At 35.0% G+C, this 24,514-nt stretch overlaps 1 protein-coding gene across 1 annotated transcript; it reads right to left on the reverse strand.

Moving 5' to 3' along the window:
- Nucleotides 1-3,987: 3,987 nt before the first annotated feature.
- Nucleotides 3,988-21,051, reverse strand: LOC120147197 (protein phosphatase 2C 70-like). The gene is given in 15 exon segments (XM_039160636.1): nucleotides 3,988-4,194; nucleotides 4,502-4,556; nucleotides 4,756-4,816; nucleotides 4,819-4,884; nucleotides 4,986-5,101; nucleotides 5,859-5,953; nucleotides 6,422-6,501; nucleotides 6,504-6,556; nucleotides 10,616-10,677; nucleotides 10,759-10,902; nucleotides 11,715-11,873; nucleotides 11,967-12,139; nucleotides 16,171-16,347; nucleotides 16,420-16,609; nucleotides 20,783-21,051. Coding segments are annotated over 15 exon segments (1,743 nt in total). The 5' UTR covers nucleotides 20,936-21,051; the 3' UTR covers nucleotides 3,988-4,035.
- Nucleotides 21,052-24,514: the final 3,463 nt, after the last annotated feature.

The following is a 24,514-nucleotide window of genomic DNA, read 5'->3' on the forward strand; positions in this document are numbered from 1 at the left end:
AATGATATATGGGAATTTCTAAAGGGTTGAAATGATAAGAGTTAGTTAAAATAGTTGTAGTTGAATTTAGTAGTATGAAAGGAGTTTTATATGAGGAAATTTAATGGAAAGTTATGGAATTTTCAGGTAAAACCAGTTTATTATTGACAGGTGCATTGATGCACTAAGAACGAGCACCAATGCACTAAGACCAAATTTGAGTATGCATCGATGCATTAAGGGATGCATCGATGCATGAGACTTTCGAACCTAATTTGTGCACCGATGCATCCATAGTAGCAGGTTACTGTAGCACTGTAACATGCTACTGTTCATATAGTATTTTACTGTTCAAAAAATGTATATTTTCTTAAATTGGTTATAACGAACACAATTCAACAATATATGATCGTATTTTCTTAATATGAGTTCAAATGTTTTTGAAATTTTGTAAGAATATGGTTTTAAAAAGTTAATGTAACATCTCGAATTCATATCCGGGTCGGGTACGGGTTGGGGTGTTACACCTTCGATGACATGTCTAATGAAGCTATTAATTTCTTCAAAAATCTATTTGGTTTCTCTGACCCTGAAGTTAAAGCATGTTCAACTAGTCTACTAAAAGGTCTGCTGCATCTGATTCCTTCTTTTGAAGATTACGAGGGGCTCACAAAGGAGTTCACTAATGAAGATATTAAAGAGGCAATTTTTAGCCAAGGTAATGACAAGGCACCTGGTCTAGATGGTTATACTCCTCTTTTCTTTAAGAAAGCTTGGCCTGTGATTGGAGATGAAGTGATTGAAGCTATCAAATTTTTCTTTCAAGAATCATTCATCTACCCTGCTTTCAATACAACTATTATTGCCTTAGTTCCTAAAATTCCCAATCCTAGTAAAGTCTTGGATTTTCGGCCAATATCTTACTGCTCTGTCCTCTACAAGTCCATTACAAAAATCATTGTTAAGAGGATCACACAATTAATGCCCAAGATTATTACCCCTAACCAAACAAATTTTGTCAAAGGGAGGAGTATTGTTGATAATACCCTCCTTGCCCAATAAATAGTGAAAGGTTATGGGAGGAAATTTATTTCACCTAGGTGTGCTCTAAAAATTAACCTCCAAAAGGCCTTTGACTCTATCCACTGGGGCTTTATACCTATTATTCTCAAGGCTTTAGAGCTTCCTAGTAAACTCATCGACTGGATTACTGCCTGCTACTCTAATGCTTCATACTCCATTGCCTTTAATGGAAGGTTGATTGGATTTTTTAAAGGAGCCAAAGGTCTAAGACAAGGTGACCCTTTATCCCCTCTTTTATTTGTTCTTGTTATGAATGTTCTATCCAAACTTCTTAATAAAGCTGCTGGTAAAGGGATTTTTGGTTTTCATCCTAAGTGTAAGAAAATTGGCCTGACACATCTTACTTTTGCTGATGATCTGTTAATATTCTGCAAAGGAAATATTGATTTTGTCATAGAAGTAATTACTGTTCTTGACTCATTCTATGAGATTTATGGGCTTAAACTTAATGCTCTCAAGTGTGAGATATTTACTGCTGGTATTTATGTCTCCACTATTGATAACATTATTAATTTTTCTGGGTTCAAGCATGGCCTTCTGCTTGTCAAATATCTGGGAATCCCCTTGGTCACCATAAAACTTTCTTTAAAAGATTGTCAGCCTCTTATTGATAAGATTAAATCCAAACTTCACAAATGGTCGAGGATGAAATTGAGTTAAGCTGGCAGGCTAAAGCTTATTAAAACTGTCCTCTTCAGCGTCGCAAATTACTGGTGTAGGCAGCTAGTTCTGTCTCAGTCTATCATTAGTAAGATAGAGCAAATCTGCTCTCGTTATTTCTGGAAAGGATCGGATATTACTGCTTCAGAAGCTCGAGTAAGTTGGGAAAGAGTCGTACACCAAAATCTGAAGGAGGCTTAGGCCTCAAAGATATTAAATCCTGGAATAGAGTTTATATGATCCACTTTATCAAAAACATTCTTGCCCAGGATGGCTCTTTATGGGTTGCTTAGATACATTGTTATATTATCAAGCATCATAACTTCTGGTTCATGGATGATTTTTCTACTATCAGCTGGAGTTTTAGAAAATTTTGAAGTTTCGAAGTGTTGCGTGCCCACTGCTTTCTTCAGGAGTTACCAGTACAAAAGAAATTTGGGAGCAGGTTCGACTTAAACATAGCAAAGTCCACTGGCAAAAGCTCATATGGTTCCCTCTTCACATTCCTAAACACATCATTATCTCTTGGATGCTAATCCAGGATCGCCTCCCCACCAAAGAAAGATAGTTAAGGTTTGGGCTAGTCACCACCGATCAGTGCATCCTCTCCTCTGATGGATGCGAAACCAGAAACCATCTGCTTACTGAATGCAAACTGTCTTCTTCAATCTGGAATTATGTTCTTCTTCTTTCAGGTATCCAAAAACCTCCTTTCACTTGGTCTAATTTACTGATCTGGGCCACAACAACATGGAAAGGTAAATCTCTCATCACTGTCATCCTCAAACTCTCTTGGTGCTCATTCAACTACTCTATATGGGAGGAAAGAAATCGAAGGCTTTTCAGAGGTAGTTGCAAATCCGAGGACGCTATTATTCTCGAAATTAAGCAGATTATAGGGTCTCATTTAAGCAATAGAATTATCAATAGATTAGATAGCACTAATTTGGATATTTGTAATCATTGGGGTATAGTTTAATTTTGGTTGTATATAGGATACCCTTGTTATTTTTGTTATTTTTTTCCACTGTCTGAACTGATTTTTTGTAGTAGGTTTCTGCCTCCTTTGGATAATAAAAATCTTAATTATCCAAAAAAAAAATATTGCAACATTGAATTCACCAATTAATCAAAAATTTGGATCTCCCGGCGACTAACTTCTAACTAGTTTAGCCAATATATTTTTTGAAGGGCGTCAAAGCCTTCTAAAATACCTTGCTAACATCTTGACCAAAAGTAGAATACTTCAAATGTTTGAAATGGTCATTTATTGTATTCATATTATAAATCAAGTAAAATTTGATTATCCAAATCCCAGAAAACGCTCAGCCTGTAAACCCGGAATCGATTTTATAGTATTTTCACGCGGGAAACCGCTTTTCGGCGAAAGGATTCTTAGAGTGCCCCGTTCGTGCGAAAGGGGGAGGATGTGAAGGAAAGGCTAGGCGAGCCACACAGTTCAACTCAAGGAAAGCCCAAGTTCGTTGCCGCCTAAAAGTGACCTTTCGCCAGGATGATCCGTAGGAGTCGTTTGACAAAACCAGGCGCACGTTCTCCATCTGAAAAAGGTTAAACTATCTTGCATGCAATGAACTCCTAACTTACCGAAACAAGCGTGTGAAACTGTAACGATGAAAGAACTATGTAACACTCATAGGTGTAATGACAATATAACCTCAATAAGTAGGGTGAATGTTTTCGAAGACGTGAAATAATTATATGGTGTATGAGATTCTACAATTTGCCAATTAATTTATGAGATCATACATTTTTATTACTCAATAGCATGATATTATGGTCTTGTAAAAGTGTGAGGATAGACAAAATCTAGATTGAATTAAAGCTTTTTAAAGTTATATTAGAATCAAAATTTAGGTTATAGGTGAATTAGTTTGATAAATTGAATGTAAGAAATTTTTAGAAATAAGTTAAATCATGCCTAGAGCTTTAATTATGTTTTCCTTGAAATAATTTTTTAAAACCCTAGCACTAGCACACCTTGATTTGGACAATTTTTTTGATGGGCAAAATACACTAGAAATCAATCACTCGACTAAACTCAAATGACTTATTTGGACATTCTAAATTAATGAAGTATTATGTGTTTCTTTTATTCATGTTAAATATCAACCTTTAGTAAATGGTTCCTGGTTGATTTTATTTTTTAACTATGCTTGAAGACTTGGGTCCCTTCAACAATAGGAGGGGGTAAAAAGTGAAAACTTGAGTCGAAGCCAGAAATGAAATTAGCATTTGAAATAATTAATATATAGTTTTTCCACTCTAAATAGAAACCTTTAAAAAGAATTCATATTAAGAATCATCGACTTTACAAGATACTCTTCTCGATATGCTGTCAAAATCTAAGAAAATAACTGAGGTGTTATCCTTTGTTCGCTGTGTTTTAGCTTCATTCAACAAAACATTTGCAACCTTCTCTGCCAAATTCTCCTTCTCCGGCTCCTCCCTCATCTGACCACCACACACCCAAGATTCGTCATTTGTTCGGAAGAGAAAAAGAAAACAGCCAGAAGCTTTAATATTTTTTTTATAAAAAAGTTGTCCTTTTAGTCAAAATAGGTACCTAAAGAGTTCAATCTTTTACACCTAAGTTTTAAAATGTTGACATGTAGTATTCATTAAATAATACTTTAGGTACTTCGATGAAAAAGATAGTACGCTTCATGTATCTATTTTAACCAAAGATTATTTTAGGTACCTAAATAAAAAATGAAATACTTTTAAGACTTATTTGTGACATAAGCCTGTAATAAAATACCTGCGCAACTAACTGGACTGCCTTCTTAACACTAACAACATCCCAGAATCCATCACTGCAATGGGCACATATAAGTGGATCCATATTACAACAAAAATTTGCTGAATATTTAAAGAATACGAGCAAGCAAATATGAGCGGAGCAGAGAAAACTATATAAAATAGATTGTTTTCATCACAATCGACCGAGAACAGTCGATGCAATATGTTTTCACATGCAAAATTATAATCAAGGAAGGATTTTGATAGAATCACCTTGCTAGTAGTGCAAACGCCCCACTTATTTGATTGATATGCACAGGTTGACTTATATAGGCTCGGAACTAAAACGTGAATCTTGCTGCTTCAAAAACTTGTCTCCGAGCATCCTAGCAAGGTTCAAACCTGAAACAAGTGGGCCATTACTCGATATCTACCTTCTTTTGGCGATGTCACCAAGTCCCGTCTCCAGTATGTAATGACTATATGCAGAAATTTACACATACCACATAGACGTGTTTCCCCATCTTTTAAGGGTTCCCCTGTTCCTTCGATGCGGAGTCTTTCAGAATAACTAGTTAATTTATGGTCTTCTGTCATCTTAAGTTGCTTACCTCCGAGACTGTCCCATTAAAATTGAATTTGGTAGTAAGTACAGCAATAAAAGCAGCATTATGATGAAATTTTTTTTTTGATAGGAAATTATGATGAAAATTTTAATATCAAATAACTAGAACAGAAAATGGTGAGAAAATTCTGCAGAAAATAAGACAGAAATATGACCAGATGCCAATACAACAGGCAAAACACATTGCATTGACACTAAAGGGGTCAATTATCTATTTTTGCTCGGACCCTTCATGTTTCTTGAAGTGCTCGTGTCCAAAGCATATGTTTGATGTATACCTGGATACGATTATAAAGATATGACCACCTAAGACCCTCTAAATATATGAAAAACCTTTGCAAAATTGAACACTCTAGCCAGATAAATACCAGTATTCGAGATTCACACCCAAGTACGAGTAACAAAGGTGATTATCACAAGTATACAATATCAGCCAATAGTTAGATGAATTAAAGACTTGAAGTACGCCAATTAGCATAAGTAGCTTCTGACAGATGCTTTTTCAAAGAAAAAAAGCTTCTGACAGATGCCAATAGATTCCTTCATGAACCGTTGATGGCAGGTTATCCTATATTCTAACTTACAGATCACCACATTACCAAGATTAACAGAAAATTTCTTAAATATGATATGAATGGGGCATGATCGAAGTGATATCTTTTCAAGACTCCAAGAAATAGACTCTGATTGTAAAATACCCTAATAACCCTAGATATCCAACAACTTGAAACAATAAGAATGAAACACGTACTAAATAAGACAAGCTGAATCCCCAACATTTGCACATTGTGCATAGAACTTTTCATCATCACCAGCCCAAACTAGAAGAACTGTTGCAGTACAGCCCTGCAAGGAATTAATTATTAAGATATGCACACCATAAACTTCAACGTAGGCAGAAGATATCCAATGCTTGACAACCCCCCATTAAGTTATCATAAAATACAGAAGGACATGCAAAGTTGATGGAAACAAGTGTAATAACCTGAAAAGATATGATTCAACAAGAGTGATAGCAAATCTACAAATGATAACAGCAGAAATACAGTGCAGACAGATGCCAACTGTGTGTTGGGAGGGGGTGGGGATATGATTCAACAAGAGTGATAGCAAATCTACAAATGATAGCAGCAGAAATACAGTGCAGACAGATTCCAACTTTGTGTGTGTGGGGGGGAGGGGGGTGTTTGTGGGGTTTGGGGGGGGGGGGGGGAGGAGCTGTACAGCACGCTCTTGACAGAATTACAAACTAAACAGCAATAAAATGTAGACAGATGGAACAAAAGAAAATAAGGAAAGGCAGATGAGGAAAACCTCATAATAGTTATTCATGCTGTCTTCTGTTCGAGAAAATACATCTTTAAGAACATCAGAGGCATCATGTTGTGACAAACCCTCTCTCTTTTTACAGAATCTGATAAAATGGTAGCAAGCATCTCAGGCAGAATCCTGGACATCAAGTCCTTGAAACTTTAGTGAAATAGTTAATTCAAAATCTGCATATCAGCTAAAATGAGCAGAACAGCTAATTTTTGTTTTTTTGTCAAATCAGAAGCCTTAAATCTTGAACTGAAAGCTTCATGTTGCAAGAATAATGCAATTCAGGTCCCCAATCAATAATTTCTAGTCTGAAGAACAATTTTCCTCATTTAATATATATGTGGGGTGCACGTGCGCGCGTGTGTTTATAGCCGAAGAAGATAATAAGATTGGAACGATACAGAGAGGATATGTATAGCCAAAGAGAAAAAAAAACATAATCTACTAATATGATCATATCCAAATCCTCCATCTGTTTGTCTCTTGAATTCATGCACAAAGTGGTGAGAAAGATAAAGAAAAAAAAGGACATAAATAAACATGAAACTTCTCTCGTTTCCCTTAGAGGTCATACCCGGTACAAAGCTCCCACTATAAACAGGGTTTGAGGAAGGTCTTGATGTACACAGCCTTTCACTATATACACAAACTGTTTCCAGAATTTGAACCCATGATCAAGTGGATAGCAAGTAGACACTTGAGCTCACTACGGTATTAAAAAATTCCTCGCCTTTTTACTATGTATTTCTAACCACTTTCCGCAGCAAGTAGATTGAAAATTTCTCCCTAGTAATATTCCAAAATTCCACTATTCATTAAATACTCTAGCACCACAAGCACTATTGATCCATGACCATATAAACATTTGATTGCCAATTGTTTAATAAAAAAATAAAATAAAATACAATATTTCAGGCATATGTGTTAAGATAATTTTTTTTTGATTTAACATCACGCATTTGATGGTCTTTATTTATGAGATTTCCCTTACCATTGGGAAACAAGTTGAGGTGAGTAGTACAATCAAGCATATATAATATTCCTTCAATGAAGTAGGTTTAAGAGTCGAGATACAAAGATCAAGTGCAAAAGTCACACCTTGCGCCACCACAATCAAATACCCATGCCTGTATATGGAAACACAAACCTTATCCTGAAAGTTCAAATCAAATTTATAAAGTAAAACTTTCACCTCTACTAAAAGCTCATCAACTCCAACTCCTATCAGATCAAGTAGATTGCACGCCCCTTCATATACAAAGTCATAATATGAACCGAAAACGAACATTCAAGATTTCTGTAATACGCATTTCTCGTACAGGGTGAGGATATCTTTCTTATTCGGATTCCTTAATGCAAGCAGCTCGGCGCCAAAATTATGTTTCGTGAGTTCTTGCTTGAGTTTTTGCACGGTGAACTTTGTATAGTCGTCCTGTTGATTCTGGTTGTCGTCAACATCATCACCTTTGAATACCGACCCACCGTCTTCTAAATGTGAATGTCTCAGGGGGCTGGTTGTGCTCTTGGACTTCTTATTTGCTCTCAAAATTCTGTCACTCATGTCCACATCTTGAACAGATCCCACCCCAGCTTCATCATCTGTCCTGAATCGCTTTCCGTGGGACGTAGCTTTTAGCTTACTATCCAATGCAGTTTCATTTAAACGAACCGAAGTCAACTCTTGCTGCAATGAATCAAGTTTTGCCTGCGCAGCCTGTAGCTGAAGAGAAAGGGCCTCGGCCCTGTTATTTGCATCTGCATGTGCTGCACGTTCAGAGTCAAGAATCTTGAAGTACTTTGACTGTACTAGCCCTCTGCTCATTGTTTGTTTTTAACAATGACTCTATCTCTTTCTCCCTCTCTTCGAATCTTGCCTCTAGTAATGCAACTTTAGAAACAGCATCCATCTCTGAGACACGAATTCTGTGGAGTTCATTCTCCAAGTCTGTTTTCTCTCTCTCCAAGTTCTCAATTTGCCTCTCAGCCCTCTCAATTTGAGATAATCTTTCCATTGCTACCCTCTGTATCTCGCTTTTCTCCTTTTGAGCAGCCACTGATTCTGCTCGAGCTTTATCAGCTAACTCTGTTGCTTTCCTTGCTTCTTTCTCGGCTACTCTATACCTTTCTTCAACTTCTGCAAACCTCTCAAACTCGGAAGAATACTTTTGCTCCAAATAGATCTTCTCCTGTTCCATAATCCTTGCTTTTCCCTCGAAGGACTGGGCCTTGGTGTAAGCATTTTCTAGCTTCTCGACTAACTCCCTAGTTTCAACCTTTAATGATGATATCTCGGCATCATAACTCTTGATTTTAGACTCAGCAGCCTTCAACTCTAGCTTTAACTGCCGGCTATTAAGAAGTCTAAGCTATCATGGAAGTAAAGGTATGGAAGAAAGAAAAAAATTATGAAGAGTGCTCAAAGTTAGGCTCTAAGCAAATTATGGATGAGTCCAAAATACAAACGTTAGGTTTTGTTAAATTAAATGTTGATGCTGCCACTACATGGGATTGGAAGAAAAGCGGACTAGGAGGTGTTTTAAAAGATTCATCAGGTTCTACTATAGCCTATTTCAAGGAAACTGCTGGTCCGGGACCTCCTACGTTGATGGAGTTAAAGGCTATTCTTATGGGGTTGTCTTTCTTTGCATCCCATCGAGAGAGGATCAAGGACCGTCTGATTATAGAGAGTGATAGTAAGGTCGCTGTGGATTGGATAAAGGGGTGGAATTATGTCCTGTTGTATATGCTTTCTTGATTAAAGATATTGTTCATAGGCTTAAGGCCTTTGAAGGTGTTGTTAGATGGGTTAATAGGACATCCAATTTAGAGGCTGATGCCTTAGCTAAAGAAGGCATAGGCTGCGTTAGTTAAGTTGTTGATGGTTGTTTAGAGCTGTCTCTTCTTTTTCTGTGTTTTGTTAGGGGGTTACTAATGTTGTTTTCGCTGTTTCTGTGTTTTTAGTTTGGATGTTTTATGGGTGTTTTCAGTTTATTTGGTTCTGTTGGGGTGTTTTCTTGGTTGTATTTTGTGTGGATTTTATGTAATTTTCTGCTTCAATAAAATCCTAAGGCACTCTTTTCCTCCTTCCGCTGATTAAGGAGCTTCCCTACAAGCTCCATTAATCAAGAAGGGGGTTTTTAATGAGGCCTGAAATTCTTATCAAAAAAAAAAAAAAAATACAAACGGTTCATATAAGGCTAAAAAAAGCAAAAATAGGTTGTAACCGAAAAACTTAACGAATGCGTAACTTTTTAGAGTAAATTAGGTAACATTTTAGGTAGAATCCGAAAATATTACGTCTTCCATACAATTCGTGAAAATTGCATAACTATTTCGGTTGCAACCTAAAAAATTACCATCAAGACATTCTCGGTTGTAACCAAAATTATTATCAATTGTGTAACTTTTTAGAATGGACAAATAATATTTTTAGGTTAAACCCTGCCGCAATGTAACATTTTAGGTTGGAAATGGTAACATTTTAGGATAAAACTAGGAGCAAATTGGCCTTGGGTTAGGTCGCCACACAGCAGAACTAAATTCTAAAAACATTAGTTATCTATCATATAGCTAGGAGGTGTTTTAAGGGGGGAAAAAAGTAGCACCTAAACACCTAAATGTTTCATAATCTCTCAAGATATATCTAACTTTAACCCAAAAGTATCCAAGGAAACCAGTGAAAAGTGTTGTGGTTCAATGAGTGGAGTTTGCCTGATCTGATATCTTCTAATACTAACAAGAGACCGATGTGTCATACCAGTCAAAGGTATCGATAAAAATATCATAAGACAATATTAAATGAATAAATCAAGCCAATAATTAGGTTTTGATAGTTGAGAAGGATAGAAAGGGGTAAATATGAAATTTTGGTAACCAAATGGTTAAGCTAGAAAGTAGGAAGGTGGTTATAAAATCTATCAAGCAAAGCCTAAGTCAGCAGTTATCATATCAAAAGCTCATGGAAATCATACTGACTGAATTTAAACAAACACACCAGAAACAGAAAGAAAGGGAAAAGATGCAAAATACTTTGTGACAAGCTTTGAAGACTATGATACACTCTAGAAAACAATTAATCTATGGGAAATAAAAAGTGTATCTTATAATTAATCAAAATACGAGACATCTACGATTCAACTAGAAACCCCGTCTAGGAAGCACACTAAAAGACATAATAGGAATACTAACTTGCTCGCAGATTGGGCAGCCTCAACACCACCATGCCCATCGCAGATACCAAACACCCCGAACTGCAATGTCAGTACAATTATAAGATTCATCGCTTTTGATAGAAGGAAAAAAACCAACTAAAAACTTAATAACTTAAAAACCTGATCAATGCCAGGAAGTGGCCATTGATAATAGCAAACATCTTCCATGGGAAGCTTCCTTCCTCCTCGGCGTAACGACATAGGGTCCGAAATCATACCAACTTCAAAAGGAATCAGACACTCATTTTGGAATGAAATATGAACCTGTCATAGAAGACAACATGCAATCAATAAAATCAGCTCCACCAAATCAAATATTTCATGCATTACAAATTGATATGAACATTGTATTATCTGCAATGAGTACATAAGAGAAAACACTTAACCACAATAGTCTATCAGAAAACTAAAGCAGCTGCCGCACAAACAAACGAGTCTACAATCCTAACCATATAGATTTTATCTTATGGAGACAGTTTATCAGCTGTTAACTGAAAGTGCGACATTAATGTTCAGTTCTTCACTTTACCCAACTGTTCATAACTAAAGTAGCTGCCATGCAAACAATTGTGTCTACAATCCTAACCATATGGGATTTTATCTTATGAAGACAGACTATCAACTGTTTTCTTAAAAGTTCAGTTCTTCAATTTACCTAAGCACCCTTGAAAGATAGTTACGAACAGAAGTTAATGAGAATTGCCTGAGAATAAAAAATGATAATGGAAAAATAAAAAGGTACAAAAATTATGTACTTCTAGAATGTCAGAAGTGGACGTGGCTTGTGCTATATGACAAGTGCTTATAGGGTATTTTGTATCAAAAGGATGATTCTGACAGTCAAAATATACAAAGACAAGTAAGATGTCAGTTCTATACTCATGGTCTCCGACTATGATGATCTTATGGAATTGCTAAAATAAGAAAACGAATGAAAATAATCCTGGAGATATCATGTGAATAATGAACAACTCTTGTTTTCAGTACTTATGAAAATGATAAATTATATCTAGTAAGTTTTGAAATTTCAGAAGCAAAAATAAAAATGCCAGAATAAAAAAAGCATATCGACTTGCATGTATTTTTGATGTTGTTCCAAGTGTTATTGTGTCTCCACTTGAAAGTTCCATTGGGTGGCCCCATTGCCTACTTCCAGAATCAGGATGATTAATTGGTCGAGAATTCAATAGTGTTCCGTTGAGGCTACCCATGTCTACCAGCTCCCATTTAAGTTTCTGCAGGAGTTCATAAAAATCGGAACAATTAATACACCACATATAGCATGCAACCAATGCAAACTAATGTCATACAATCTTTTAGAAGTATACATTTGAATTCCAAGTTATCATTGCATGCTTTCCAGAAACTTCTCCATCCTTCAATAATAAATCACTTGGAGAAACTCTCCCTAGAGTCAAAGGCAGCCTTGAAGTGTTTGACTGCACAGAACAACGAGTTCCACGAGAAGGACCAGAGACAACCTCAAGAGAGAGGCAACTTCCTGCACTTCTAACAGAAAGATATAATTACATGCTTTACACATTTGTCAGAAAATAGATTCCTAAATTAGAAATATTATGATAGGATTCTGTGAATATCTTTTAGTAGTTACAATTCCTAATTTTTAAGGGATTGTATCTTTCCCTAGAATAAGTTACTTTCCTAGCTTAAGAGTTTCCTAAGTTAAGGTTACAGCTTGTATATAAATATGTAACAAATCTTACAGAATACATATGGGTTTGACAGAGAATTACTCTACTTTTAACATAATATCAAAGCTTTTTTAGCTCATTTTTGTGTCTTGTTAATCTCGGTTTAGTAACCTTTTTGTTATTCCTAAATCCTTCCCTTAAGTGTGTACTGTTAACCCAACAAAAACATGGTTGATGTGGTCGATACCAGTAGTTCTGAGACTGTTCAGGGAGTCAAAATGAATGAATGGAGTTATTCTTACCCAATAGGTGATTTGCAAAATATACAAGTTGCTTATAGGTTGAATGGAAAAAACTACCTTAAATGGTCTCAGCTAACTCGTACATTTCTAAAGGGTAGGGGAAAGTTAAGTCATCTTCTTGGAACCGGACCTAAGGAGGAAGATCCTAGATTTGATTCTTGGGATGAACAAGATTCATTAGTAATGTCCTGGTTATAGAATTCCATGGTACCAGAGATCAGTGATACATGCATGTTTCTCAATACAGCCTAAGAGATATGGGAGGCTGTAAAACAAACTTACTCAAAGGTTAGAGATGTTGCCCATATCTATGAAATCAAGAGCAAGATTTCATCCACCAAGCAGGGAAGCAGGTCAATCACAGAATACTCTAACTTACTACATAATTTTGGCAGGAGATGGATCACTATCAGTGTATCCAAATGAGGTGTAGTGAAGATGCAATAGTCCTAAAGAGGTTTGTTGAAAAAGATAGAATTTATGATTTTCTTGCTGGACTAATTATTGAATTCGATGCAGTGAGAGTCCAAATTCTTGGAAAAGATGATCTGCCCTCACTGAATGAAGTTATTGCAATCATTCATGCTAAGGAAGGAAGAAGAGGAGTTTTGATTGAAAGCAGTCAAGTGGAGAGTTCAACCTTGGTCACTAGAGCTGTAACCGAGAGAAGAACTGGTCAGGAACAGCAAATTACTAAAGATAATAAACCAGAAGCATAAAAAATAGTGAACAAGGACTCTCTATGGTGCACCTACTTCAAGAAACCTCGCCACACAAAAGAGAAGTGCTTGAGACTTCATGGGAACCCACTAACAGCAAGTAAAAAAATTTCAGAGAGAGGGATCATCAAGGGGACAAGGAAGAGCATATACAACCAAACAGATGGTTAAGAACTCTTAAGAACCGCCTGTTGAGTTCAACAAAGAAGAAATAGAGAAACTGAAGAACTTGTTGGGGTCTCTAGAAAAATCCTCCTCTACAGGTACATGTAGTTTAGTTTTCTCAGTTATATCCTCTTCTCAAGACTCTAAAGCGTCGGATTTACTTACCAAAGCTTTTGGGTAATTGACTTAGGGGCTAAAAACCACATGACTAATTCTTTACTTTTTTTTTTTATAGGAATAGGAGGTCTCAATAACAACCTCCCTCAAAGTTGACTAATTCTTTACTCAGATTTATCACTTATACTTCCTGTCCTAGCAACAAAAAAAATAACAATTGCATATGGTTCTATGATAACAATGGTTGGTCAAGGGGATATTGTTATAAGTAAAACCCTTACACTTAAAAATGTCCTTCATGTACCAAAATTATTTACTAATCTTCTATCCATCCATAAAATTACCAAGGACACTAACTGCAGAGTTCTTTTTCATCTTACTCAATGCATTTTTCAGGAACAAGGAACGAAGAGGGTGATTGGACGTGCTAAAGAAATAAATGGCCTATATTACCTTGAAGACCCCGGTGGACAAGTCAGTGCCCTGAATTCCAAACCTTTTTCACTTTTATCAGAATCTAAAACCAATAAAGACCAACTATGGCTTCATCACCTCTGCCTTGGTCACCCATTCTTTAAAGTTATAAAGCTTATGTTTTTTTCTTTGTTCAAATCCTTAACTATTGAAGAATTTTATTGTGACATATGTGAACTTGCAAAACATAAACGCACTTCTTTTCCAGTGAGTAATAAAAAAGCCTCCAACCTTTTTACTCTCATTCACAGTGATGTTTGAGGGTCATCCACTATTCCAAATATAACCTGGGGTCTGATGGTTTCTCTCATTCATAGATGATTGTACCACCAGCTCAGCAGCCTATTCCTATACAACAACCTAGTTTTGACCAACCTACCACCTTACAATCATGATCTTAACACCCCTTAGCCAAAGACTCAGGACACTAATTGTCCTCTGTTAATCTACTCAAGGAAGAAGGCACCAGTGCAGGTTCAATCATTCTTTTCCCCTCCTATACAAACCAAGATAACTACTGAATCAATCTCTGATCAAATACCCACTGAAAAATCTGATTTTGTTTATGATCACAGGGATTTTGATTTTCCTAGTACAATTAGAAAAGTAAAAAGAACTTGCAAAACAAAAAACCCTTTTTACCTATTTATGTCCTACATGAACTTATCTAAAAAACACAAGGCCTTCCTTACTAGCTTAAACACCATAGTCATTCCTAGAACTGTGTCTGAGGTATTAGAAAATGAGAATTGGAAGAATGCCATGAAGTTGAGATGGAAGCACTTGAGAAGAAGACATGAGACTTCGTGAAACTACCAGAAGGGAAGAAAACAATGGGGTGCATATGGGTATTTTCAGTAAAGTACAAGTTAGACGGTTTTTTAGAGAGGTACAAAGCAAGGTTAGTGGCTAAGGGGTACTCTCAAACCTATGGGATAGACTACCTTGAGACATTTGCTCCTGTTGCAAAGGTGAACACTGAGAATTTTATTGTCATTAGCTACCAATCAAGGATGGAAATTACAGAAGTATGCCATTAAGATTTTTTTTTTTTTTTGCATGTGGATCTTGAGGAGGAAGGTTTACATGGACATCCCACCTGGATTTGGTCCAAGTGTTGGGCAGGCAGTGTGTAGTTGGAGTTGTAAGCCAATTCATGCACAACCTAAAGAATCACACCTAAGGGTTGTAACTCAAATTCTATAGTATTTGAAGGGCACACCAGGCAGAGGAATTATATTTATAAAGGTAGAAAATTTGACTTTGGAAGCTATACTGATGCAGGGTCAATGGTTGATAGAAGATCAACTTCAAGATACTACACCTTTTTGGGAGGAAATCTAAAGATATGGAGAAGTAAAATGCAGAATGTTGTGGGTACATCCATCGTAGAAGTTGAGTTTAGAGCAATGACACTTGGGATTTGTGAATTATTGTGGCTAAAGATTATTTTGGAGCATTTAAAGATCAAATGGGAAGGCCCAATGAAATTATACTGTGATAATAAATCAGCAATCAATATTGCTCATAATCCAGTTCAACATGACAGGACAAAACATGTTGAAGTGGATAAACATTTCATAAAGGAAAAACTTGACAATGGACTAATTTTTACTCCCAATGTGTCCACTGAAGATCAAGTTGCAGTTATACTTATCAAGGGACTACCTGGAAAGTATTTTCAGAAGTTAGCAAGCAAGCTGAAGATGGAAGACATCCATTCCCTAACTTGATGGAGAGTGTCAGAAAATAGATTCCTAAATTAGAAATATTATGATAGGATTTTGTGAATATCTTTTAGTAGTTATAATCCCTAACTTTAAGGGATTGTATCTTTCCCTAGAATTAGTTACTTTCCTAACTTAAGAGTTTCTAAGTTAAGGTTATAGCTTGTATATAAATATGTAACAAATCTTACAAAATACATATGAGTTTGACAGAGTTTTCTAAGTTAAGGTTATAGCTTGTATATAAATATGTAACCAATCTTACATAATACATATGAGTTTGACAGATAATTACTCTACTTTTAACAACATTCAATCTATTGAAAGAAAACAATGCATTATTTTCTTTATAGAAGTGAGAGAAAACAGAAATTACGTTGATCACTGGTAGCCTGGGGCACAAACTCTTGAATACTGTTTTCACTTTGATTTTCAGGTCTACCAAGTTTTACCACTTCAACTGGGTGCTCTGTGGCCGGTGGGCGCTTTAGCGTCTGCCCAACCAAAATATCCTCTGGAGGATCAGATATTACATCTAGAACCAGGCTATCACCTGTACAAATTAAAACATTTGAAGCATAATTATACAAGAAAAACAGTGAAAGATAGAAGAAAAAGTTAATACCCTGAGCCAAATGGGGAGATCCTGAGGGAATCCGTTGTTTGTGAACAAGTCCCTCACTACGAGGTGGGCGCAGAAGAGCTTCGTTTTGGTAACATGCTCCCTCTAAATCATAATTTCTCGTCAAATCATTGCTTTGATCTCGAGTGAGATTGGCATCATCTGATACTAGAGGCCTCTCAACATCATCAACCTACAAATCCACGTAAACTGTCAAATGAAAGAAGATCACAATAGATTCAAACAGAAAGAAAGCTTCAACAGTTTTTCCCCTTTATTAAATGGAAAGAATATAAATATAAAGGCAAAAATGCTATGACAAAGTTTAGCGTTTAGATAACACATGAAGGGTTTAAAAGAAAGATCCCAACTCTTGCTTCCATACGGATTTAGAGAAGAAAAGATAAAGGAAGAGAAACCGAGAGTAATCATCTAAGAGTAAATTTCAATTTCAATGTTCAAATATAGTTCGTTGGAGATACCATACAATAGGAAAAAATTATAGGAAAATGAGATAATAATATGATATTAGGATTGTTTTCGACATTTGGAACAAATCTATTATAAACTGGGAAGATCAATCTATATGTTGGTTTCATAGGCTTCCAAATTTGTCACTTACCAAGAGACTCCAAAAATTAGTTATTAGCTTCAAAATGATAGCCAAGTTATCCTCTTTCTTTTTCTCTCCATATCTTTCCATCTAAGGAAAGAAATCAACCAAGTTCTTGATGAAGACGCTACACTACAAGAATGGATACATATATTTCTAAAACCGGCGGATTCACAAAGTATCTCTAGGAGGCAACATCTTGCCATCTATTCTTAGTGGATTTGCGTTAAGTGATTCATCATAGTTGACTGACTCAGAATAGATGCCAATAATCTCCGAGCAGATTTCCTACCATATTAAATCTGCTAAACTAAAGGTGAGCGGTCGATCGAGTCGAGTAAAAAAATTTTGAGTTATTTGAGTTGACAAGTCCTATTTTACAGCTCAGAGTTGACTTGAAATTTTTTCGAGTCGAGTTGAATTTTCGAGTTAGTGTTTAAATTTAATTATAAATATTTATATATTATAATATTATTGATTTCAATTTAAATGATTTTTTATGATCATATACAATACATATATAACAATCTATTCCTGTGTGATTTTTGATAAAAAAAATACAATACATATATATTTCTTTCATATGTGAAATACATGTATGTACAGAATTGAGGGACTCGACTCAAACTTGAAAATTCATCCACTAATTACTAAAAATTTCGAGTTATTCGAATTGTATTTTACAACTCGATTAAAACTTAAAATTTTTCGAGTGGAGTTGATTTTATGAAATTACAACTCGAAATCAATTCGAGTCAAGTTTTTTTTTATAGGAATTGAAGTCCTCGTTAAAAAACCCCTTCTTGATTAAAGGAGCTTGTAGAGAATCTCCTTAATCAGAGAAAGGAGGAAAAGAGTGCCTAAGATTTCAGTAAACATAAGAAATTACATAAGATACAAACAGAGAGCCACCCCCAACATAGACAAAAAAACCAAAAAAACAACCGAATACAACTCTCCACAACAACACTAACTGCCTAATCATCTCAGCTACAACAACAACTCCAATATGACTAACCAGAACTTGGCCTGAAATACAGCACAACACAATACAACTACAATAGAAGCCAAATATATCAGTTGACACAAACCATAGAAGCCAAATTTGAACACTAAAGCCATGAGCTTCCACACGATAAGAGTTGAACAAAACAAACTTCGAAAAAACTCTATCCGCCATTCTGCCACTGATTACTCGACTTGACATCGGTGACCATCCGAACCTCCAACTCCAAAATCAAAAATCATATTTGAGTCCCCGAAAACTATTCACTACATATTGTATCTTTCAATACTTCTACTACTATAATGTTCCGAAATCAAAAACACTTGTGAGCCTTTAGACACTATACCCAAATCTTTCCCGATCTGTAAGGATTCTTTCACTTCCTTCTTTTGTCTCTACCACCTTGCTCGAAAGTCAGAATCATATAGGATTATACCTTCAAGTTCAGACAATTCTTCCTCGCGTTGCACCTTACTCTGATTAATCTTGTTGCGGCAGTCTCTAGACGTCCATTGGGGAGCCGAATATTTTCCTTGAACTATTTGGAGAGAGCTGTAATTATTGTTTTTCCCCTCCTTTACTCTCCGGTTCTGCCTGGCCTCACCCTTTGAACTTTTGAATGCACAATTATTTGTAAGGCCCACATTAATCACATCCTCCTCCACCACCTTTGACTCTACCCGAACATCCATCATGAGGAAATCTATTAAATAATCCTTCATTCCCTCATAAGAACGTGCAGTCTCACAACTTTTCCTTGTCATTTTCTGCCTCTCTCTCCGCGTGATCCAGCACTTCCTCATGTTCCACTATTTCCTCAATTTTCGTTTGTACCATCCCTTGACCAGCAACAATATTCCTCAATCCCGTAATTAATTCCTCCCCTATGTTCCTTTCCTCCTCATCCTCACCCGACAAGTTGCTGCCTCTAGTTTTGTTCCCCATACAACATAATAGATTGTCTTCTTCCTCAGAACACCGCTCGAAATTCTTCTCCTCCGATGAGTCCACACTTCTTCCTGCTTCCTCAGCACATTCCTCCATCTCGGAAGGCTTTACTGACGAATCACCAACGAGTTCCCCCACCGTGGAAAACGGGTAGGCAACTGCCTTTTCCATCGAGGACGAATCTACCCAGACAGATTTTGGGCTGAAACAAGGTTCAAACTCAAAAACATATACTGTATAGATTCGATCCCCGACTTTCAAATCTAAGTAGTCTTCCACTCGAGCTTAGTAGTTCGTAGTTATCTAAAACAATGCCCTATCAAACGAACCGGGATTTAAGGTCCCTTCCTCAATGGAGATAAGTTCTCCCCATTTGTCTGTAATGTTTCTGAAGATGGAATGACTCCACACAAACGGTGGGATTCCTTTGCACGATAGCTATGCCCGACGGCTGCTGCACTGAAAATTTTCCCACCACACTTCCACTTTGTCAAAGCAGTTTATCAACACCCCAATCTAATTATTAAGAGCATAATCCCTACTCTCTTCATCTTCAAAAATGATTAAAATTGCTAAAGCCTTAACCTCATAATTTTCGGACCTAATACGCCTTCCTTGTACATAAGAGCAGACAACTCTTTCATTTTTAAAAATTTTCTGCACTAACCTACCAAGCTATTTCTGAGAGTTAAGAGTTTATCCTCGTCAACAACACCGACAATGAGAGCCTCTGAATGAGTATCAACCTTCACTTTACTCTTGACCTCGGCTGGTTTTGGACCAGAAAACTTCTTTCTCCAGAATTCTTCACGAGGTTGAAATCTCGCCATGAAAACTTTAAAACCTTGAATCCTAGATCTATCAGCACAGTTGATAGCCTTCCTCGCGACCTCCAATCTGGTGAAGCGAACAAAGCCAAACCTACTTCCTCCCTTGCTTCTTTTTTAGGGATGAAAGAATCAACCACCTCACCATATTTATCGAATAATAACCAAAGACCATGATGATGAAGACACTCTGGAATATTGAAAATGATCACTGTGACGCAATTTTTCCCAACAGATTTTCTCACCTTACTCGCCATCTAAGAGATATGAAAAGAGATAAAGAAAGAATTTTTTTTTAAAACGCCTGATTTTTAGAGAGAAGGTGGAGCTTCTCTCACTAATGCCTACATGATTCGAGTCAAGTTTTTTTAAATCGAGTCAAGTTTTATTCACCCCAATGTTAAACAACATGCCATATCTGGTATCCATGATTGAAATCCACCCACAATCCGCTAAACTAGAAAACGAGTTACTCCTCTAGCATCAACATAAATCTACAGCCACCACAGAAGAATACCAAAAATAATTCAATTAAATGCATCCCTCCAGTTCAACGAATCAAGAAAATCTGCATTGCATCCCCACGGATTTCAGCAAACCGCAAGCGGAACTATGGAATCCTCTACTATTTATTCAAAACATCAACAATTAGCAGCAAAAAGAAAATTACTAAATAAACTAGCCGCATTGATTCATCGCACATACAGAGCTGAGAAATGGATCAAACAAAAGATATGCAATTAAATCCATCTAGAAATCAAAACAGAAAATACATATAAAAATAAAGCTCGTAACTGTAAAAAATAATAAATAAAACATAAAAAAGAGATCCAGCTCCACCTAAGCTCAAAATGCAATTATCCGCGATTAGAAACATGGAATCAAACATAAACCGATGGTTGAAACTAGTTTCTGTCTTAAAATGAATGAAAAAATAGATCAAATCGAGAGAGGAAAAAGAATCGACGGTACCTTGACGGTGCGAGAGCGAGAAGAGAAGGAGAAAAGGGAGACGGCGAAGGAGAAGAAGCGCCATGGTTTGAAAGCAACAAGGATGAGGATAACGATAAGAATCAACATAAGGAGAAGGAGGGTGAAAACGACAATGCTTTCTAGCATCGCCATAGTCGTTCAGCGCTCTCTCTCTCTCCTCTCACACAAATTTCAGATTCGTCTCTTCTTCGCGACAACCTCTCTATGAATGGTTCGCTCCTCCTTCATTCCCCCCCCAATTTTCGTCTTTCTCTCTTTTTTTCCCATTTAATTTTCTTATTATTGCTATTTTCCTCAACGTACCTGTTAAATTCTTTTGCTTTTTTATTACTTACTTATTTCGGGAATTTATTTGTGACTTGTGGTCGCATCCACGTGGCATTCATACATGAATTTTTAAAAGCAAAACATGTTTTTATTATTTAAATTTATTTAGTAGTATTAAACTCACTTAAAAATCTGTATATATTTTTCTTGAAGGAAAAAAAATCAGATAGTAATAAATATATATATATATATATATATTAAACACCTAATTAAAATAATAACAATGAAATATAAAATATTCAAGAACTTCAAATTCTTTTAAAAAAGCACTATTATATATATATATATATATATGGATTCAACATAATTATAAAATATGAATATAGTATAAAAACATAGTAAAAATATGATATAAATACAGAATATATCAAAATTTATGTAAAATAAAGTATTCATAGACATTTGTAAATATATAATATTTATATACAGTTTAATATTAAAAAAACCACTAATTTTTTTATTATTTTTCCGATTTTAAGATTTTGTCCTGACTAATTTAGACTGACCCGCGTCTCACACTTAACTTTTACGAGAGAATCTCCCAACAATTTTTTTTACATACATAATAACTCAAATTTGAAACTTAAACGATATTAAATTACTTACCAGTTAAACTAATTTTGTAGGTAAAAACACTAATTTTAGTATACCTTTATAAACAAATTCTAATTTGATAATGCAATGAGTGTTTGTTAATTGAGTAATTCTTAATATTTAAGTAAAATCAAATAATTCTTGCTTTTAATGATTTAGAGAACCTTTTATCGTAAAAATAAAGGTTTTGACCTGCTCTATTATATTTATTATTGTTGGGTTTAAATATCAAAACAATAATTAAATACCAATATGTACGCTAACCATTGGTGTTGGTGGAAAGCGAGTGAGGTGGGTTTAGATAATTATTTGAGTTAATTGAATCTTATGATCTTTATTTTAAATTAATCTTTAATCTTTTGAATATTATAATTTCATCTCTAAATTATGAGTTTCATTTCAAATTAATTTTTAATTTTAGAACATTTTAATTTCATCCTTAAACTATGGCTCTCGTTCTAAATTAGTCCCCAAGCTTTCAAATCTTTCAATTCCATCCCAAAAGTCATCAAAATATATAATTCAATTCAAATTTAATCTAAATTTTATTTTAAAATAATATAATAATATGAATTGGGCTAAGAATTTTATTAACAAATGATGTGATTAGTATATATGTATAGTTTGGGATGAAAGTGAAATGTTTAAAATATTTAGAGACCAATTTAAAATAAAGGTCATAGTTTGAGAATGGAAATAAAATGTTCAAAAGTTTACGACTAAATTGGAATTATAGTTATAGTTTAGGGATACATTTCAAACATTTAAAATTTTAGAGATTAATTTAGAATGAAATCCATAATCTAGATACATGTTATGCAATTAACTCTAATTATTTTTACATTCAACTTTAATTTGTGTAAAACTGAAAAATAGTTCTATGTTTTATGTTGTACAAATAAAAATATTATTTATATATTATTGAAATAAACTTAAAAGGGTTAATGTAAAAATAAGTGTTCAAAGTTAACTTTAGGTACATAAAGAATTTTTCGTTAAAAATAGGTATTTAACGTTTTTTCTATTACACTTTTAGGTGTCTAATATTTCCAACATTTTATTTGTAGGTGTATGGATTGTAACAACTATAAATTTAGCCGTTAAGTGACACATGCCAATTTATAAAATTTATAAAATTTTATTTAAAAACTCTTTTAAAAAATTATTTAAAAAACCATTTTTCGCGATATTATAAAAAATTGAAACTCCTTAAAAACTTAATTCCAATCCCTTTTCCATCGTCGTCCTTCGCCAATTGACCAAAATTTTAACGGCAGATGATTGCTCGAAAATCTAACGGTCGAAACCTTGCTCCGACTTCTAATTGCAGTGACCAATCGATTATTGCAGTGTGGAGAACCATTTTAGCCGATCATGAAATCTTGTTTTAAATGGTCATTGGGTGTTTGACACATTACGAAAATAAGGGGTTTTAGTCGTTGGTTGGTTGGTCGATCAAATAGAATTGGGTATTCTCCTAATTGACGACGTTGGTGGCAGTTGATGGTGCTAAAGGATTGAAATTATGGCTTTTTTAAAAAGTTAGAGATTTTTTATAATTCAAAAAATAAAGGTTTTTTTAAAAATAAAATTTAATTTTAAGTGTTTTTAAAAAAATAATTATATGTTTGACACATGTCACTTGACGTCTGAATTTAATGATCGTTATAGTCCAAATACATAAAAATATAACGTCGAAAATGTTAGGCACCTAAAAGTGTAATATATAAAACTTTAGGCACCTATTTTTAACGAAAAATACTTTATACATCTAAAATTAACTTGGGTATACTTTGGTCACTTATTTTTGCATTAAGGGTGTGTTTGGTTGGGGGAATGTGAGATTCCCATGGGAATGAAATCCACATTCCCCCGTTTGGTTGGCCGGGAATGTCATTCTCGGTAATCTTACATTACCAATAGTGGATTTTTCGGGGTATATTACCGGGAATGACATTTCCTCCATTTCCTTAGGTATTGTTGGATTACTGAAGTTTTGGACTAAAATGCCCTTAAAAATATATAAATTTTATGAAGTTTAGGGGTTAAAATAAATTTTATCCTTAAACTATTTTATATTTACAAAAAAATATATAATTAAAATTTTATATGAAGTTTAGGGGTTAAAATATAAATTTTATGAATTTAAATTTTTTAAAGAAAATATATAAATATTTTCTAACTTGTTAAAAAACAAATATATAATAAGAACAATTTGGTCAAATATACATTTCAATAATCTTTTATTCCTTTAACCAAACACGATAATCTTACATTCCTGCTAAACCAACCAAACACAAAATACAACATTCTCAGTAATCCTATTCCCTGGTAATCTTACATTCCCACTGGTAATCTTACATTCCGTGAACCAAACGCACCCTAAGTCAACTTAAAATAAACAAAATTATGTTTTAAAATACTTTTAAAATTTGATTGTAGATACTCGTATTTGTCCGAGGTTAGATCGGAGCAGACCCAAAGCTGAGCAATTGAAGGCCCAACTCAAGTCCACGTGAATACTCCCTAGAAAACTAAAAGTAGTTATCGGGTCAATTTTTTTTTAATTAATTAGGAAAAAACTGTAAAGAAAGTGGGGGATATTAGAGGAGCATTTAGCAGAAAAAGGGGGGGAGTTGACACACAACAAAAAAATTAACCGAGAGAACGAGGAGAACTGGAGAGCACAGAGCAAAAACGAGAGAGGAACCATAGACCATTCTAAAAAAATAACAACAGAAAACACATATAGGGAGAAAAAGAACAAGGGGTGTAAACAGATTGTCCATA

Source organism: Hibiscus syriacus, unplaced genomic scaffold (assembly GCF_006381635.1).
Source record: "Hibiscus syriacus cultivar Baekdansim isolate YM2019G1 unplaced genomic scaffold, ASM638163v2 tig00002511_pilon, whole genome shotgun sequence".
Taxonomy (NCBI): Eukaryota; Viridiplantae; Streptophyta; class Magnoliopsida; order Malvales; family Malvaceae; genus Hibiscus; species Hibiscus syriacus.